Genomic DNA, 18,327 nt, shown 5'->3' with positions numbered 1-18,327 from the left:
ACACAGCTACGATGGCCCCCTCTCTATCACCACCAAGGTCACTCCTGTTCCCACAGCTGCTCTGGCCTCACTCCGTCTCACATGCTCTCCCACAAACCAGGCCTGTTTCTGGGGCAGAGGGGTGGAGAGGTGGAGGGGTGGAGGGGAGCAACGGCTACGACTGATACTTCCTGCTGGAGCGGAGATCCTGCGATGTCTGTAATGATCCAGTAATGACCTCTCTGGCTCTGGAAGCCTTTACGTGGTAAATCATTCATAAGAACCCGGCAGGAAAGTCTCATTCAGCGCTTCACCTGTGTGTCCGTGCACCTGCACCAGTTGAGTGTGTGAGTGTGTACGTGTGTGTGGTGTGTGTAAGTGCCAGTGTGCACGGTACAGGTATGTAACACAAGGATGTAGTAACTCAATCTCTCTCAATCCCCCTCCTCATCCTCTACCTCATCGTCCTTGCTTAAAATTACAGCTCATGTGTCCTGTTACTGATCACTGATTAGCCAGATACATTTCTGAATGATTACAAACCAACTCGTCAAAGCCAGGTTACAGTAGGCCTATGACGTCTGTTACGGAGGAAGGCCCGGCCCTTTCAGTGCATCCTTAAGTTGCCGTCAACACCAGCCTTTCATGAGAAGGACACACTGTCCTGCACCGACAAAACCTTAGAAGCGAGTCCTTCATCCGTCTGTGGTTTATACACTTGTTTGTAATATTGATTCAGCCCAGTCGTTGACCGTTGGTTTGCTGGAATTGATTTGGAATTGTTAGCGACCTTACTTCAAAGTTAGCTATTGTGGTTATAAGTTATATACCATTGTTGTCTTTTAAAACTGTTAATAATAGAAATAAAAACTATGTTTAGTTGTCCATCCTGTGGGGTGCGGCTTCAGTGTGTGTAATGAGGTCTGAGTTGTGACAAGACTGCGGGAAGCGGAACTCTGCATTCTCATTAAGTCTGTTTAAAGTTTAAAGTTGAGCATCACGTAATCATTGATAAATGCGTCTTGCATTACCACCTCACTTAACAAGAGAAAATAAGGAATTCTAAATTGATCACAAAAAAATTATATGATCAAACATCTAAACAAACTCAATAAATCCTGCCTTAATCTCCTAAAATCAAATAACGTTATACGGGATCAGCCACAACACAAACCTCTTGTTGCAGTCTTACAGTCAGTGAGACAGTTGGGATATACGGTAAGTTCATATTTCAATCACGTGAAGTGTCTTTAGCTTTATCGTGTTAAGCATTTCGTTGTCCAGATGACATTGCCATTCTGTATATTTGATCAATGAAAGGCTTCATCTTAAGACTTTGACTTAATATCCCTCCAGGATCACAATGACTCTTATTGAGAGACTTGTTGCTCTTGTTGGTTAGTTGTAACTGACTTAAAACTACTGTAGGTTCATGTTGTTAAATTGTTTAATTGTAACTTGTTCAACTACATGCTCTCACTGTTCTTCCCTTTGGGACTTATTTCGTTTTCACAGTGTATGCTTCATGTTTGGTACATAACGGTTTGGTGGTATAACGTTGTAATGATCAGTGACCAATGCACTTTTGTAAAGCTCTCTTTTGGAAGTCGCTTTGGATAAAAGCGTCTGCTAAATGCATAAATGTAATGTAAATTTTATATCGCTGTCCTATTTAGCTTGGAGACCACAGGTCATGTGACATGTCCCAGTCCAGCCGGCAGATTCTGGGACTTGCCAGCCTTCGTTGGCTCTGCTCTTACCCACAGTTTTTTAGATTTATCTCTGTCCTGCAAAATCCAATTACACTAGACTCAGGGGTTTGATTTTCCCATTAAAGTTTTCATGCTGAGTGTGAAGGCTATGATAAACTTCATGGCTGTAATGGTGCCTCACTTTGCCTCCCTGTCTCACATAAATCCTCCCTCCCTTCCTCCATCCCTCCCTCCCTTTGCTCCCAAACATAATGGTCATGTAGTGAGGGGGCAATCGAACAAGGAGAGGTTTTCCTGAGTCATCTGTGAGACGACACTTCTCTAGTCAAGCATTCAAGTTCATATCATCTTTATTATCAAAAGATCTGTTCTCTGATACTTGTCTCGTTGGGTCATTGGAAAACAGTAGACGCTAAATAATCCAAATAGATTATTCTATTTTCAATTAGACTTTCCACCATATAATTAACAGTAAGTTGTTTACCACTTAAGGTGTTATCTTAGTCATGGTGATAGAAATTCCCCAGTGTGAAGATCTCCATCCATACCCCGTTTCTCCCGTATCCATAACAACCACCCTGCAACAGAATGGTCAGTCCGTGCAGATGACAAGTCTCAGGATTCGCAGCACTCACAACCTTATCTACTTTGAAGGCTATGTATCACAGGATATCCAATGAATATTCACTGTCTTAATTAACTTGCCCCAAACAAGTGAAGGTTCAACTGATTCTTTATTTATAGAAACAAGTAGCTTAGGACAGGTCAAACCTTTGAAGGTCACAACCAGCAGGATGGATGGAATATCTCAGACATTGCTTATTCAGTAGCCTTAAGAACAAATCTCCTGGTTAGGATCCAATCTCAGACACAGCTACATCTAATTATATCATAAAACTCTCTCAGTCATCGGTGAGATACAGGATATTGTATTGTTTAACGAGGCCAAACTGGGTCACATACAGAATGACGTCTCCAGTCAATATTACAATACAATCGTATGAAAATAATTAGCTATGCCACAATAACAGACTGTGGCCAAAAGTTTATACTAGGACGTTGAATCGAGTAATCAGAAAACCATACAATCGACATGAAAAACTCCTTACGAAGCTACAACTGAATGAGAAAAACACCTACCTTTGAGTACATGTACATCTTGATATTCGATGTGCATAAAACAGTAGATTTGGGTTCTTGTGAGGTTCTGTTATAGTTCTGGTGGGTCCAGTCAGTCCGGTTTTGTCCTGCTGAATCTAGTTGGGACAGACAGAAGCCAGGTATCCTACACCCTCATACTACGAAGTGAGAGTGATGGGAGAGTTAGCAGCTCTGTATCAGGACAGCTCCTTACCTACAGCACCTGGAGTTATGGACATCCCATAATGCAACAGCTTCGCCGCAGCAAACAGTATCCTGATGTCCTAATTTTCCTCAGTTTTTTTGAAGGATTGGCCTTATTCCCTGTTGCGCTTTGCAGTCGACACAGTGCCTGTAGCAGATTGCAAGCAGAAATCCCTGATGTGAAAATGTAGCCCACTCAAAAGAGAACAGTTGTACCACACATATTGTCTGTGATAACTCAAGGCACAGTAAGATCTCAGGGAGATGTACAGTGTATGTTATTGTGTGTAAATCCCCTGCCTGTATCTAAATCATTTCACCTTTCAAACCTTGACTAGGAAGAAATAAGATCATTTAAAACAGTCAAAACTTTACAATGAAGCAGGATATTGACACCTTTCACTGTCCTGCCAGAGACAGTAGGCCTACAACTAAGATGCTGCAAAGAGGGACAACAGATTAGCTGAGTTTACCTGGCAAATTGGTCAAGTCTGTATGTGGCTAATGCCTCCATCGCCGAGTTATAATAATACTTTGTTATTTGGTGTTGTGTAGATAACAACAGTTAATGTAGCCTAGGCCTATAGTGAACGCTGGCCTGTCAACAGCTTGGGCTAAAAAACAAAATGCATCATTCATTGTAGGCTATTTTATGGTTAACGTAAAAGTATTTTATGGCCATTTCTTCTTTCTTTAGTTCTATCACACATGTCCTTTCTCATCTGACTCAGCAGCACGGTGAAATAGTACACTAAATGTGCCCTAATGATGTGCCAAGTTTACTATGCTCCATTATGCTCGTCATGCATCTCGCGCTCTGCAAGCACTTTCCCGCTGCACCTGTCAAACTGCGCGGGCATGGAAGCGTCACATTTCGAATTACTTTCTTAACGGCTGGTTTGCACATTTTTAGTCTAGCTAAGTTATTGGAACCTGAACATCACGAAAGTAGACATTTATGTAGAGTGAGACAGTTTTCTGTATTGCAATCAATAACCAAAATATTGGAGTTGACATCATTGTCATCACATTTTATGAGATGACAGTTGCCTAGGCTACTGTTGTAAATAACATCCGGAATGACGGGGTATTCTCACTCAAATCATCATCAGGATTTCAGGTACATTGGTTCAGCTTCTTTACTGCTTTGAGCTAGCCTTGACGGGTGTTGTGCCAATTCGTGACTTTCTGCCAAACACGTATTAAAATCTTAATGATTCGTGAGGGATCAGATCGAGTTGAGATTGAAGACCACCTCAATTTACAGTTACAAAGCAGCCTAACCCTGGCCCGCTGAGATATGGGGCAAAGACAGTACAGTACTAGTAGCCTACTACTGTACTAACTAGTTTGGGCTGTGGAGTTAATTGTCCTACTTTTTTCGATTGAATGGGGTTTTGGCCCCCACTTCTCCTAGAGAAAAGTGTGTTAATGTAGGGTGAACAGTATCGGTCTGTCCCTCTATTGGGGCCAGGACAGACTGGGCCTTTAATACAATTAAATTCAAGATTTATTTCATTGTCCAGAGGGGTTGGATCCCCAATAGTTAGAGAAGGACACCTCAAAATAGCAAGATTGTGGCCCACATTTTGGAAAGAAATGATGGCTCCGCTCCTCGGTGTTATTGCTCAGTTTAATATACCAGGTTTCATTCGTTCAAATTAGCATTGTATGCTTCTTCACCTAGCGACATTGTTGACAGGGAGGTAGGACTTACGTAGAGGAAATCTTAACCAGATCTAAGAGGCTTGAACTGAAGTGCATTTGTGTGACCCTGGTTTATTGATGTTTCCCTCAAACAGGTTGGTGATTTAGATTTATAACATTAATACAGACACGTTTTCTACAGTAAATATATACAGTGACATTACTTCCAAATGAGTGTGGAACCTACTGTATCTGAAACAGACCATGCATTGATTCAACTAGTCATTCATTGTTTAATATATTCTTCTGGTTAATTAACCCACAGTCAGACAATTCAGTTTGGGACATAATATCCTAAAATAACAGTCAGGTTGTTTTATCTAATTCAGTGTAGCCTAATTGAAATGTGAGCATGTATCAGAAATCTCTGTTGTTTAAGTCAGATTGTTAAGGATGCATACAATTTTTTACTTATCTAAAATACTATATCTGAAACAAATATTTAATCTAATATATCTGAAATCTTTGAATCCAGACAATTAACCCTACATGTAAGTGCCATGTTATTGCTTAGTCATCATTATACATGCTTTTCTGTTTCATGAACAAGGAAATTATCACTCTGGATCCCCTAGCAACAGTTTGTTTACAATGTGGCCACCAATAAAGTTAACTGAAAAGCTGCTTTTGGCAGGCGCTGCGAAGTTGAGCTTGTGATTCTTATTTGACTGATTATAAGTAGTACAGTACATTCCGGAACATTCTAATCAGGACATTCTAACCGACACCCAGCAGTGTTTGAGTGTGAATAAGAATCACAGTACATTCTGGCACATTCTACTTCTAACCACCTCCATGTGTGTCAGGCTACTCTCCACAGATTCATCCCAGCAGTGTGAGGGGCTGGCGGGGGACCTGCCCTCCCTGTCCTGGCTCACCACTGTGGATGTTCCCTCCCTGCAGCAAAGGGCTTGCAGCAAGCTGACTTCCAGCACGGAACCTCAGGACTGCATGCAGGAGTCTGGTGAGAAGGAACTCCCCTGGGTTCTACTGTAACACCCTCATTCACACACTCACACGCCCGTCACACCCTCCTTCACACACTCACACGCCCGTCACGTACAAATGCAACGTGGGTTTTTTCCTCTCTAGACACAAGCAGCAGCATGAGAACAGCACAGGGCAGCATAATGTGTCCTTACAGCAACACACAGAGCACTTACATGGACGTGAACTCACAGAACGGAGAAGTAAGTATATTTTCAGTATATCCACGTTGTTTGGTCTATTCAGAAATAAGCAGAGGGCTACAAATGTTAAATGAGGTTCAATTATAATTCAGGTGTACAGTAGGATCTTTATAGGATGTTGTTAACAAGTGTCCCCATCTCCCAGATGACAGAGTATCCAGGATTCCAGTACACCTCAGACTTCTATGACTTCTCACCACAACTGGTCTGCAGCCCATCTCAGGAAGTGAATGTATTCAGATGTATTTCAATATGTATATACTGTATAATGCATATTTATAGCCTCAATATCGATATATATAGTAGATTGATTGATTGATCGATTGATTTTGTTTTATCTATTCAGACCCTTTCATTTAGAGCCTTCTTGCAAATAAGAATTAAAAATTGTTCTGTGTTTACAAGTACTCCAGTTCACCAAACAAACGAACAAACAGGCAACACTGCCACCATGCTTATAACGTAGACTAGTGATTCCCAACCTGCAGGCTGGTAAATGCATGTGTGATAAGCGCGGGATGTTGGCTTTAGCATCTGCTTCTTGTCATCCGTCTACCCAGACTTCCCCCTCTCCTGTCTGCAGTGGAGGCCCTGACCTGTGCGAGCAGCAGCATGGCCGCAGTCTCTACAGCAACCAGGACCAGCAACACACCAGGCCCTTCCCCAAACCCATGTACTCCTACAGGTAAGAAACCTGTCTGGTGTCATCAACACTACACACATTCAAAAAGTTGACTTAGAGCTGTCAAATTCTTGGTTCATTTAGCAGATGCTTTGATCCCAAGCGAAGTACAAATAATTCACGTAGAAGCTACAGCAGAAGATCAAGGATCAAAAGTGCATCGTTTTAACAGCACTGTGTTTTTGTGAGTTGACGTATTTTTCTGTTTGAAAAAGGTGATGATTTGTTGTTTACTTGTCCAGCTGCTTGATAGCCATGGCTCTGAATAACAGCCAGACAGGCAGCCTGCCGGTCAGTGAGATCTACGGATTCATGAGGGAGCACTTTCCTTACTTCAAGGTGAGGGAAACGTTGGCCTTACACCGAAGAGTACAGCACGCCAATCCTTTCCTCAGACACAGGCCCCTAACCAGCGTTTGAGTCTTAGTGTCCCACAAACGATGACGTACCAACCACAGATGTCAATCACAGCTCTCTGGATGTTTTATCATATTCATGTATCAGAAGCTGGGAGATATTGAAATAAATAATTGGCCGTTTTTATTACCATGGTCTGAACTTCGGGTACCTCACGTGGTTGATATATAGTATATTGAAAACCACATATACATTTGATATACAGTATACAATATGCAATATATATGATATATGATATGTTCCTTCCCTACAGACAGCCCCGGATGGCTGGAAGAACTCAGTCAGGCACAACCTGTCCCTGAATAAGTGTTTCCAGAAGGTGGAGGTGAAGCAGGGGAGCTCTGGGAAGGGCTGCCTCTGGTCCCTCAACCCCGCCAAGGTCAACAAGATGGAGGAGGAGATCCAGAAGTGGAAACGTAAAGACCCTGTGGCCATCCGCCGCAGTATGGCCAACCCTGGTGAGACTAGTTCACAAAGTTGTAGATGCATAACCATAACAAATAACATAACAAACAGACATAACAAACATTTATTTTCCTTAAAATAGGCTTGTTCAAGACAAACTTTTTTCACCCCCAGGGTCTTAAGAGATTAAGACATAAACACAACAACGTAGACAATCTTTTTTTTTTTTTCAGGAATTAAAACCCCCAACTCTTGTGTCGTAGACGAACTGGAAAAGCTGATGTCAGACCGTCCGGAAGGCTCTCAGGGAAGGGCATGCTGGGACCCCAGGATGAACTGTGTCCCCTGCAGGCCTCCCCTCTCAGGCCGCCTGCCTGGGGCCCCCTTCCACCTCCAGGCTCTCGCTGGCTCTCCTCTTCCTGCCCAGACACCCCCTCTCCACCCTGGCCTAGACTTCTCCCACAGCCCCCTGGCCGCACATAACCCCTACCAGAGCCCCCACGCTCTGCTCAACCATCAACCAGACTACATGGTCGAGGTGGACACCAGCTTCGTCGATTTCGCAGGTGAGGAAAGGGAGGTGATGGGAGGATAAAAATGACTATGTCCTTTCTGTACACTTTTGTAGGTCTGTTGTTTTTGTTGAGGATCCTGTGTTTGGAATGGAAATTGCTGTGAGACTCGGTTTGTACACTGCTGGATTATCTGACATTTTGGATGATTGTATTGTTAACATGTTTCATGAGAATGGGTATGGCACAGGGCTTGAGCTTTAGACTGCAGGTAAAGAGGTTGCAGGGTCAAATTACACTTTGAAGTGGATGAAAGCGTATGGTAAATTAACATGTCATTCTTACATAGGTTTGTGGTAAAGCACATTTTCACTGTCTCTCTCTCTGTATCTCTCTGTCTCTCTCTGTCTCTCTGTCTCTCTTTCTCTGTCTCTCTCTCTGTCTGTCTCTCTCTCTCTGTCTCTCTCTCTCTCTGTCTGTCTCTCTCTGTCTCTCTCTCTCTGTCTCTCTCTGTCTGTCTCTCTCTCTCTCTCTGTCTCTCTCTCTGTCTCTCTGTCTCTCTCTTGCTCTGTCTCTCTCTCTCTGTCTCTCTCTCTCTGTCTCTCTCTGTGTCTCTCTCTCTCTCTCTCTCTGTCTCTCTCTGTGTCTCTCTCTGTCTCTCTCTCTCTGTCTCTCTCTGTGTCTCTCTCTCTCTCTCTCTGTCTCTCTCTGTCTCTCTGTCTCAGGTTGTCTGTGGGAGGAGATGAGGGAGGAGGGTTATGACCTGGACACTGTGGGCCTGTTCAGCGGCTCCCCGCTGTGCGTGTCTGAGCGTGAGCTGAGCGTCCCCCTGGGCCAGCAGGAGGATAGGCACATGGAGGACCTGTACACCACCCTGGCCATGGCGACCGCTGTCCCCTCTCCCTACATCACCACACAGGACGCGGGCCAGTCCATGGTCCTGCTCTGACTTCCGGGGGGAATCTTTTACTAACACTGTGGAACTGAGGACATTTAAATGTGTTTATTGCCCACTCTAAAACTTTTTGATAGGATGTGTTTATACGTTAGTTAGCTTTGTTCGATGTTGTACAGTTATATTCCGCAATTAAATTGAGTAGAGACACACCATGTTGTTGGTCATGCGAACTGGAATCTTCATGTTCCTATTGTCTGCAGGAAACTGTTTGACGAAAGGGTACCATCTAGTGACAGCTCAGGGTATTACAACTACACACCCAAACACTGGAGTTTGGATAAAATCTTGCATGAAATTACCAATCTGCCACAAAACGATTAAACTGGAAATCAACTGGAAGAAAACAAGAAAACCTTATCGTTTTGTGTTTGCTCACTCACATCATTTAGCTATTAATAGTCAATTATGAACAGTTTAAGGAAAATTATCATTTAAAATATCTTTAAAACGTGACAAAACGTGTCATATTCCTGCCACAACTATCTTATGCTAAGACTTTGGAGGAGATTCGGGATTGTGCAAATCTGTAAGTGGACACCCTTTTATTCCAACAAACACCTTACCTTTTATTTAGCTCCACATAGTGACTCAGTGAAGGGTTTGTTTACAGTGGCTTTAACCACACCCTCTCCTTCACTTTAGGGCTGTTTTGAGTAGAAGTTGCAGTGAAACTGGATCTCAATGCCAGAGCAGGTTTGACCAACCTTCAGTTGTTCACAGACGCAGAGACATGAACAACTGGGGGAAAACTTCCACTGTCGCTTACAACAAATGGAGAAACCCTGAAATCAGGTACGATACCAACCTACACCAGATTTGTTTTTATTTAGGGATTCATAATTGATGGGGTAACAAAGTTATACATTGTGCTTTCTGTAGGTTAATAACCTGTTAATGTAGAGCTCTACCTGTCTGTCACAAGTGCCTTAGTGGAAATAAACAACATTCCTGTGATAGACACTTTTGTGTGTTGGATTACATTGACATCAACAAGACACGTTGGTGTAGCACAATGGTAGAGCACGTGACAGCCGGCCAAGTGATCACAGGTTCAAATCCACCCCGTGTTCGATGCTTTGGATAAGAGTCTCTGATGAATGACCACTTCATTGGTATTTTCAGTATTTCCTGATCTTGACTGTTTGGTTGCAGCGTGGTGACATTCAGAGGGGACGGGGACAGCCTCCGTCATGCGGATGAGGATCAGTGTGCAGACTACGAGCTCTGTTCCTCCGCTAGGCCGTCCGCGAGTCAAGACGTCGACACCTCTGCGCCTCGTGGATCGGAACCTGAACGGCCGGCTGAAGGTCTGAAGATGTATCTGTTTCCGTTGTATCCAAAGCAACATGCAAATAGTGTGTTTCGAAAGAATAGCGTCAAATCCTGGATCAGAGGTGCAGGGTTCTAACAGTATTGTGGTGGTTAGTGTGTCAAGGGATGGTCTGTATTTGACCAGCAAAATTAACGATTTGAGATAAACAGGTGAGATCATTAATTAAATGTCATGTGAGTACCGAATGATATAGAAGTTTCCATTAATAATGTACACAAGTTTATACCAATAATGGTTTTTATGTTGATGTTCTTTCATGTGTTCTATATAATAATTGGGCCGACACATTTTCTAACATTCATGGACATCTCGCGATCTTGAATGCTGCCCAGTCCCTTATGTAATTAACCCTAATTGGACACCATGTGAAGAACAACATGTGAACAACTAGTGTTGTGCCAGCATGTCAGCTCCTATCATTCGATGTCTTGTGATTACAGTTTTTGATCAAAATGTACACTATCAGCAAGTCTGCCTTTTCTCTTTTTGATGTAATGAAACATATATGTACGGGTACGTTTGTGTCGGAAAGCTCACCCTGGTCACCCTGGTCAGCCTGCTTCCCTGGTCAGCCTGCTCCTTTTGTCTTGTCTCTCTTTGTCGTAAATAATTATTCCAGTTCCCGTGTATAGTGAAAATAAATCAGCGTGTCGAAGTGAGGAAAATCCTAAGTCCGTACAAGTCAAAAATAAACTAAGTCCAAAGGTTGAAAATTATTCTAAGTCCAAACCAGTCAAAAATCAGGCTAAGTCCCAACAGATGCACTGAAACTCAGAGTATTGATGCAAAGGTTTATTCCAACACAGGGTAAAAAAAGGTATCCAAGTGAGTAAGCTCCCAAGAGCAGACTGGCAAGTTCTCTCCAAACGTCCTCTTATATACTGTATTTTCTGCCTATTATTTGTGTCATTTTTTGCTATTGGTACAACACTGTTGGTCACAGATACATTATGCATCCTCACATTATTGGTACCTTTCTGTTGATGACCATTTCTACGCTTCGTCACCCAATTGGCCCCTATACTAGGGTTTCTGATTACAGAAGTTGTGTCACGTTGGCATCTCTGTCCTTACATAAATCTGACCATGTCAGGGCTCGTGTTGGGTGCACACATATCTTAGACTTTCTTCTAGTTGGTATGGGATGCTTGTGCTTTATAAACATAGAAAACCCCTTGACACAGACCTAGGCCTGACCTGGGTGACAGTTTCAGACTTGGTTTGGAGGAGTTTTCCTGCAGCTTGGCCCTATGTGTACGTTCTAATTTACGGCTAGGCCTCTGCATTCCTTAGAGTGGTACTCCCCTATCTTCCAACGTTTCACACCTCTATTGTTTTTACTCAGTCAGAGCTTAGCATCACATTTCCCATAATACAACTTAGAGTATAATATAAGGAATAATTGAGACATTCACTTTTCAATTAGATAGTTCCATAAATGTAACCCATCTCCATCATTTTCAGCAGGGTGACGTAATTTTCTTCATCATCTTCCAGATACGTTCACAGTGGAAGATGTGGTGGAGAGCATTGGCTTTGGGTGGTTTCAGTGGAAGCTCTCCATGCTTACTGGCCTGTCATGGGTGAGTGGGTGGGTGGACATTGTCAGTTTTAGACTTCTCTATTCTCCTTTCCCCCCATTTCACTGTGTGTGTGTGTGTGTGTGTGTGCGCGTGTGTGTGGTTGCGTGCGTGTGTGTATGTATGTAAAAAAAAAAACTGGGTTTTACACAAATAATCTTTTATAGTGTATTTTTGTATAAATGTATTAATATGATGTGAGGTCCAACAGGTAGTTGTGATGGCTACTTTGTTATTTAAGTCAATGTCAAGATTCCATACTTCTTTACTTCAACTTGAGTGCAAAAGTGTTGTCAGTACTTTTACCAAAGTCTTTTTAAATATGAGTATCTGTACTTTTACTTGAGTGAACGATGTGTGTACTTTTGCCATCTCGTTTCCAGTAATTACGGCCTATGGTTTTACCAGTCTGTTGATTTTACTTGAATTTCCTTTGGGATTAATATATAATAATAATAATATCAGATATATAGGATCCCAAAGTGTTCCTGATAAGTTGCCTTGAATTAGGCTATAGTAAAAGGTAGACTGTAAGACTTCCTGGTGGGTTGTTTGGCTGCAGATGGCCGATGCAATGGAGATGATGGTTCTCAGTATCCTGGCTCCTCAGCTGCACTGTGAGTGGAGGCTGCCCAGCTACCAGGTGGCATTCATAACATCGGTCAGTCTCTCTCTCTCTCTCTCTCTCTCTCTCTCTCTCTCTCTCTCTCTCTCTCTCTCTCTCTCTCTCTCTCTCTCTCTCTCTCTCTCTCTCTCTCTCTCTCTCTCTCTCTCACTCACTCACTCACTCACTCACTCTCTCACTCTGTCACTTACTCTCTCTGTCTCTTTCACTCACTCAATCTCTCTGTCTCTCTCACTTACTCTCTGTTTCTTTCTCTGTCTATATCTGTCCATGTCTGTAAATATTTCTCTCTCTGTCTTTCTCTTTTTCTGTCTCACTGTCTGCTCTCTTTCTCTCTCTGTCTGTCTATCTCTCTCTCTCTGTGTCTGTATATATCTTTCTCTTTCTGCCTCACTATGATATCATAAGATATTTATGGAGCAACAGAATCCTTTACCTCCACAGTAGTATCTATTATAACTCTGTAAGGTGTGTCTACTCACTGTTGATCTTAGGCGGTGTTCATTGGCATGATGGTCAGCTCTTCTCTGTGGGGCAATGTAGCGGACAAATACGGCAGAAAAATAGTATGTCTCCCTATATTTACTTTCAGCCAAGGCACAGATTATTTGTTCAGTGCTCTTAATACAGAAAATAATTTATACTGTAAATATAAAACTGGTGTGTGTCTGTGTTTGTCTGTGTGTGTGCGCGCACATGTCTTTGTGTATGTGTGCATGCCTGTGTGTGTGTGTGTTCGGCAGGCCCTGACCATGTGCATGCTGTGGAGCCTGTACTACGGTCTCCTGAGCGTCTTCGCCCCATTTTACGGCTGGATCCTGGTCCTCCGGGGCCTGGTGGGCTTTGGCATTGGAGGAGTCCCCCAGTCGTGAGTGTCCTCCGTAGGCACACAGAGCCTGCTAGTCCCCCAGTCGTGAGTGTCCTCCGTAGGCACACAGAGCCTGCTAGTCCCCCAGTCGTGAGTGTCCTCCGTAGGCACACAGAGCCTGCTAGTCCCCCAGTCGTGAGTGTCCTCCGTAGGCACACAGCCTGCTAGGCCCCCAGTCGTGAGTGTCCTCCGTAGGCACACAGCCTGCTAGTCCCCCAGTCGTGAGTGTACTCCGTAGGCACACAGCCTGCTAGTCCCCCAGTCGTGAGTGTACTCCGTAGGCACACAGCCTGCTAGTCCCCCAGTCGTGAGTGTCCCAGTAGGCACACAGAGCCTGCTAGTCCCCCAGTCGTGAGTGTCCTCCGTAGGCACACAGAGCCTGCTAGTCCCCCAGTCCTGAGTGTCCTCCGTAGGGACACAGAGCCTGCTAGTCCCCCAGTCGTGAGTGTCCTCCGTAGGCACACAGAGCCTGCTAGTCCCCCAGTCGTGAGTGTCCTCCGTAGGCACACAGAGCCTGCTAGTCCCCCAGTCGTGAGTGTCCTCCGTAGGCACACAGAGCCTGCTAGTCCCCCAGTCGTGAGTGTCCTCCGTAGGCACACACAGCCTGCTAGGCCCCCAGTCGTGAGTTCACCTCAGAAGAACCTGGTAACCTCACTGCTGAACACATCTTACTGAACCGTTTTGTGGATATAGCTCAGGAAGGATGGCTGATGGCTGTAGCTCAGGGATGGAGCATTTGCCTCCAAATCAAGAGGTCATAAGTTCAAATCTACCCTACTTTGGCTAAAAGCATGTGCTAAACGAATACATAGTTATTGTAGAACATCATTTGAAAGCGTCATGGATAAACACCTGTGTACAGATATACAGTATACTGTATATTCATGTGTTTACAGGTCTCGTCAGATATTTAGAGGCAGTCAGGCTGAATGAACAACACAGTGTTATTGTAACACATTACAGCTCTCCTGAGACGGTTAGACCTGTGAAGAAGGACATGTGCGAGCATATGAACAGCAGCAATGGTCCAACCTGGAAAAAAACATGTGTATTTTACATAACCCTTGAGGCAAAACTTGATTAAACCAAACAAGTAATTAAAAATATTGATTTGATAAAAATCACAATCAATGTCACAGAAGCTTTCACAGAGGGTTGACACATAAGACAAAACATAATCCTAGTTTTATTTATTATTAAATGCATTTACAAAACCATATTCTGTACAACATGCCAAGTTTGGTTGGAAATGTGGAAATGTGTTTGTCTTTCAGGGTGACACTGTACACAGAATTCCTCCCGAAGAAATCGAGGGCCACTTGCATTCTTCTGATTGAGGTAACCTGCTGTGTGTTTATCCCTGACATTTCTTTCATCTCACTCAAGACTCACACGTTTCAGCTGCTGCCCACACCCCGTGGAGACTAATCCCATCGGGTCTTTGTTCACTGCTGTGTGTGTGTGTGTGTGGGTGTGTATCTGTGTGTGTCTGGGTGCTTGCGTGTGTGTGTCTGTCTGTCTGTGCGTGCGTGCGTGTGTGTGTTGTTGTCCACGCGTCAGGTGTTCTGGGCACTCGGGGCTGTGTTTGAGGTCCTCCTGGCCATGGTGGTGATGCCCACCCAGGGCTGGCGCTGGCTGCTGGCCCTCTCCGCCGTCCCCCTGGCTGTCTTCGTGGCCCTCTGTTACGTACGTAGTGCTGAACGCCTGAAACCAAGGCCGGAGCCATGGGGTCAACATTGGGGGGGACAAATTCAAATGTTTGGAGGGGGACATTTTGACCAGATTTGAATAATGGGGGGATGTGTTCCCCCCAATATATACAATGATTAGGGCCTTGCCTTAAACACTTCACAATGAATGGTTCACACCTACGGGAATGATACTAATAACTATAACACTATAAATATAATACCATTCCATATTATATAAAGTTTGCAGTATAATGAGTCTTTAAACTATAATACATTTTACATACAGCATAACCTGCACTGACAGTATACCATAATATTGTTATGTAGTATCTATGTATGTGTATTTCTATATACTGTATATTACTTTCCTGTGTAATATACTGCAGTATGTACAATATATTGAGTTAGCATCCTGTGTTGAAGTATATTTCTGTCTGCTGCGTGACAGTGGCTGCCTGAAAGCGCCCGTTTTGACGTGCTGTCGGGGAACACAGACAACGCCATGGCAACCTTAAGTCGTATGGCCGCGGACAACGGCAAGACCATGCCCAAGGGAATACTCATTGCCAACAAGCAGGTCAGTCTGCTGTAAAGCTAGTCCGCTGTGTGTGTGTGTTTGTTTAAGGTGTGTGCCGTATAAGATTATAGCACAAAGGGCAGATGTCAAGTAAATCTATATCCAGGAAAACATATTGAACATTGTGATTGGTTTTGCTCAGCGGTAAGGACTTAGACTGTCGAACAAGAGGTTGTAAATTCAAATCCCCCTGTTAATTACATTGGATTAAAGCATCTACTCAATGTCTACATTGAGTTCCCTCTCACAACAATGTCTGAAATGATTGTGTTTTGTTCCCTTTATCTGTGCGTCAGGAAGACCGAGGGAAGATCAGAGATCTCTTCACGCCTCAGTACTGGAAAACAACCCTTCTCTTGTGGTTCATATGGTGAGACGTACAAATGCATCCACTTCCTGTTCACCCTTGGTCACATGGTCACCAGCCTGACGCAGCATTGGTTCAGAGCACTGTGAGGGTGTGATTGAAACCTGTTGTGTGCGTGTGTTATCTCCACCCCAGGTTTGCCTCTGCCTTCTCCTACTACGGCCTAGTCCTCTTGACCACTGAGCTGTTCCAAGCAGGAGATGTGTGCGGTTGTAAGTAAAAAGATTTTGAAAATCTTTTCAAAAAGATCCTTTTTAAAAAGTTGTATTTATTTATTAGGCGTCAAGTATATGCATGTCAGTAAGTCTAGTCATTTTGCAGATGCTTTTATCCAAAGCGAAAAATCCTGACCTCCAGCTTGTGCGCGCCTAATGGGAAAAACTTTTATTTTATTTTAACAGTGGACCAAGGTGCCAAGATTGAGCCTGTGTGTGAACTGGAGTGCCAAACCTTAACAGCAGATGACTACAAAGACCTCCTCTGGACCACGTTAGCAGAGTTTCCAGGTAAACCACAGACTCAACCAGCTATCTAGAATAGCATCAACATGTTTCCATCACAACTCATGTGACTGTCTCAGTGCTGCTGTTGAGGCCCAGTAATTCATTCACATGCAGTATAGTGGACATTGTTTTTGGGTGAGTAACTTTGCAACCATACTGCCATTAGTGTTTATTACTTTTGACCATCTGAGGACATCCTGGGTACCCGAATACCTGTGTGTTTGCATGGGTCTGCGAAGGCCATGCATGTACTGCAGCACTGTTGTGTTTGGTCTGCAGGACTCCTGTTAACTCTGTGTGTGATCGAGAGGATAGGCAGGAAGAAGACCATGGCCTTGTCCTTTCTCATATTCTCTTTGTCTGTCCTGCCCCTCTACGCTTGCATCGGGAGGTAAGTGCTCTGGGCCGACTCCTCGCTCTATCAAGGTTGGTTGGAGAAACGCTGAAGTCCTCGATCATCTTACTTCTCTCTTTCTCCCTGTGTGTCTCTCTTTCTTTCTCCCTCTCTTTTTATCACTTTCTTTTTGTCTTTATCTCTATCTTTCTCTTTTTCTTTCTTCCTCCCTCCAGGATAGCGCTCACCATCTTCATCTTCATAGCCAGAGCCTTCATCAGCGGGGGATTCCAAGTGGCTTATCTTTACACACCAGAGGTATCGTAAACTTAGTCATCATTTTAGTCATGTACAGCATGTTGTCATGCAATGTTTTATTCTTGTTTTATCTTTTTTGTTATTATAATGTATTTATTAGTTGGATTTGTTCTTTAATGGAAGGTTTCTTCCATTTTTTCTCCCGGTGGGAGTTTTTCTGGGAGTTTTTCCTTGTCTTCCTTGAGGGTTTAGGTTGGTTGAGGGGCAGTTCTATGGGCGCATGTGAAGCCCTCTGTGACATGCTTGCGTGTAAAAAGGGCTATACAAATAAATTTGATTTGATTTGATTTGATTTGTATTCTTTAATATGTGTCTCCCATCCTGGTACTTGAGGTTTATCCAACATCAGTCAGAGCTCTTGGGATTGGAACTTGCAGTGGAATGGCAAGAATTGGAGCCCTACTAACACCTTTCGTAGCACAGGTGTGTGGCCAGCTGTACCTAGGATTGCATTGCAACTTCTGTGTAGCATTACCCTATGAGAACTTACATTACAATGACAATACAATGTTCGTTTTTGATAATGACCTGGTACAAGTTCTTAGAATCAGAATCAGAAGTGTTTCACTTCCTGATCTGAGAACAGTGCATACGGAATTCCCTAACCCTACCAACAGTCATTTCCTTTTCAATAAACTGACTTTAACTGACCTGAAAATGACTTACATCCTTCACATTGCAGGTGTTGCTTCGGACGTCTGTGTTCCTGACTCTGAGTGTGTACTGTGCGTGCTGCCTGCTGGCCACCGCAGCCTCTCTGGCCCTCCCCATAGAGACCACAGGCAGGGTCCTGCAGGAGTCCAGCCACCTCACCACAGCCCCGGAGACCAGCCACACTCTGGACTCAGCCCTCACTGACTACGGGTCACATGACCAGGTAGAACTACAGACAAGAAACGAGGAAGTAAAGAAATAAACCGGACAACTGCTGAGGTTTCTGGACTGAAAGACTGGAGTGGACCAGTGGATGCCTCATGGCATGTTAACGTGTTTGGGGTTTCGCAAGCTAGATTGCCATGGCAGAGTTATACTACAGTGTTTCTTTCAAACGCTTTCTATTTGTACAGTGGGCAACATGAGGATTTTGTACTATACAGTGTTAATATAAAATACTATTAAAAATATTATTATTTAAAGGCACTAGACATTTTCATCTTTGGTGTTTTTACTATTGAGTGGGCATGCACTATGCTGCTATTATTACCATAGACAGTGTGACAAATTT

At 43.6% G+C, this 18,327-nt stretch overlaps 2 protein-coding genes across 2 annotated transcripts; both read left to right on the top strand.

Annotated features, from left to right (window-relative positions):
• Window positions 1–2,197: 2,197 nt before the first annotated feature.
• Window positions 2,198–9,228, top strand: LOC124484444 (forkhead box protein N4-like). The gene is made up of 9 exons (XM_047045359.1): window positions 2,198–2,282; window positions 5,563–5,706; window positions 5,835–5,932; window positions 6,078–6,137; window positions 6,493–6,617; window positions 6,857–6,953; window positions 7,285–7,489; window positions 7,700–8,002; window positions 8,674–9,228. Exons 1-9 carry the CDS (start codon window positions 2,198–2,200, stop codon window positions 8,895–8,897), a joined length of 1,341 nt encoding a protein of 446 aa, XP_046901315.1. The 3' UTR covers window positions 8,898–9,228.
• A 341-nt stretch (window positions 9,229–9,569) lies between these two features.
• On the top strand, window positions 9,570–18,245 carry LOC124483809 (synaptic vesicle 2-related protein-like). Its single transcript, XM_047044347.1, has 16 exons — window positions 9,570–9,698; window positions 10,059–10,213; window positions 11,737–11,822; window positions 12,382–12,480; window positions 12,939–13,010; window positions 13,188–13,312; window positions 14,587–14,650; window positions 14,873–14,998; window positions 15,452–15,580; window positions 15,877–15,950; window positions 16,083–16,159; window positions 16,349–16,453; window positions 16,730–16,841; window positions 17,021–17,102; window positions 17,436–17,525; window positions 17,785–18,245. The coding sequence occupies exons 1-16, from the start codon at window positions 9,637–9,639 to the stop codon at window positions 18,016–18,018; spliced, it is 1,692 nt and encodes a 563-aa protein (XP_046900303.1). The 5' UTR covers window positions 9,570–9,636; the 3' UTR covers window positions 18,019–18,245.
• The last annotated feature ends 82 nt before the right edge of the window (window positions 18,246–18,327 follow it).

This window comes from Hypomesus transpacificus, chromosome 22 (genome assembly GCF_021917145.1).
Source record: "Hypomesus transpacificus isolate Combined female chromosome 22, fHypTra1, whole genome shotgun sequence".
In the NCBI taxonomy this organism is placed as follows: Eukaryota; Metazoa; Chordata; class Actinopteri; order Osmeriformes; family Osmeridae; genus Hypomesus; species Hypomesus transpacificus.
Note: the sequence above shows the minus strand (reverse complement) of the source record. Positions and strands in the feature narration are given on the sequence as shown.

Bases quoted from the DNA above. Each gene is read 5' to 3' on its own strand.
- LOC124484444 (XM_047045359.1), top strand. From the start codon at position 2,198: ATGGTGATAGAAATTCCCCAGTGTGAAGATCTCCATCCATACCCCGTT. The intron at 5,707-5,834 runs GTGAGAAGGAAC...TTTCCTCTCTAG, and splicing joins GGACTGCATGCAGGAGTCTG to ACACAAGCAGCAGCATGAGA. The intron at 7,490-7,699 runs GTGAGACTAGTT...CTTGTGTCGTAG, and splicing joins CCGCAGTATGGCCAACCCTG to ACGAACTGGAAAAGCTGATG.
- LOC124483809 (XM_047044347.1), top strand. From the start codon at position 9,637: ATGAACAACTGGGGGAAAACTTCCACTGTCGCTTACAACAAATGGAGA. The intron at 14,651-14,872 runs GTAACCTGCTGT...TCCACGCGTCAG, and splicing joins CTTGCATTCTTCTGATTGAG to GTGTTCTGGGCACTCGGGGC. The intron at 17,103-17,435 runs GTATCGTAAACT...CTGGTACTTGAG, and splicing joins CTTATCTTTACACACCAGAG to GTTTATCCAACATCAGTCAG.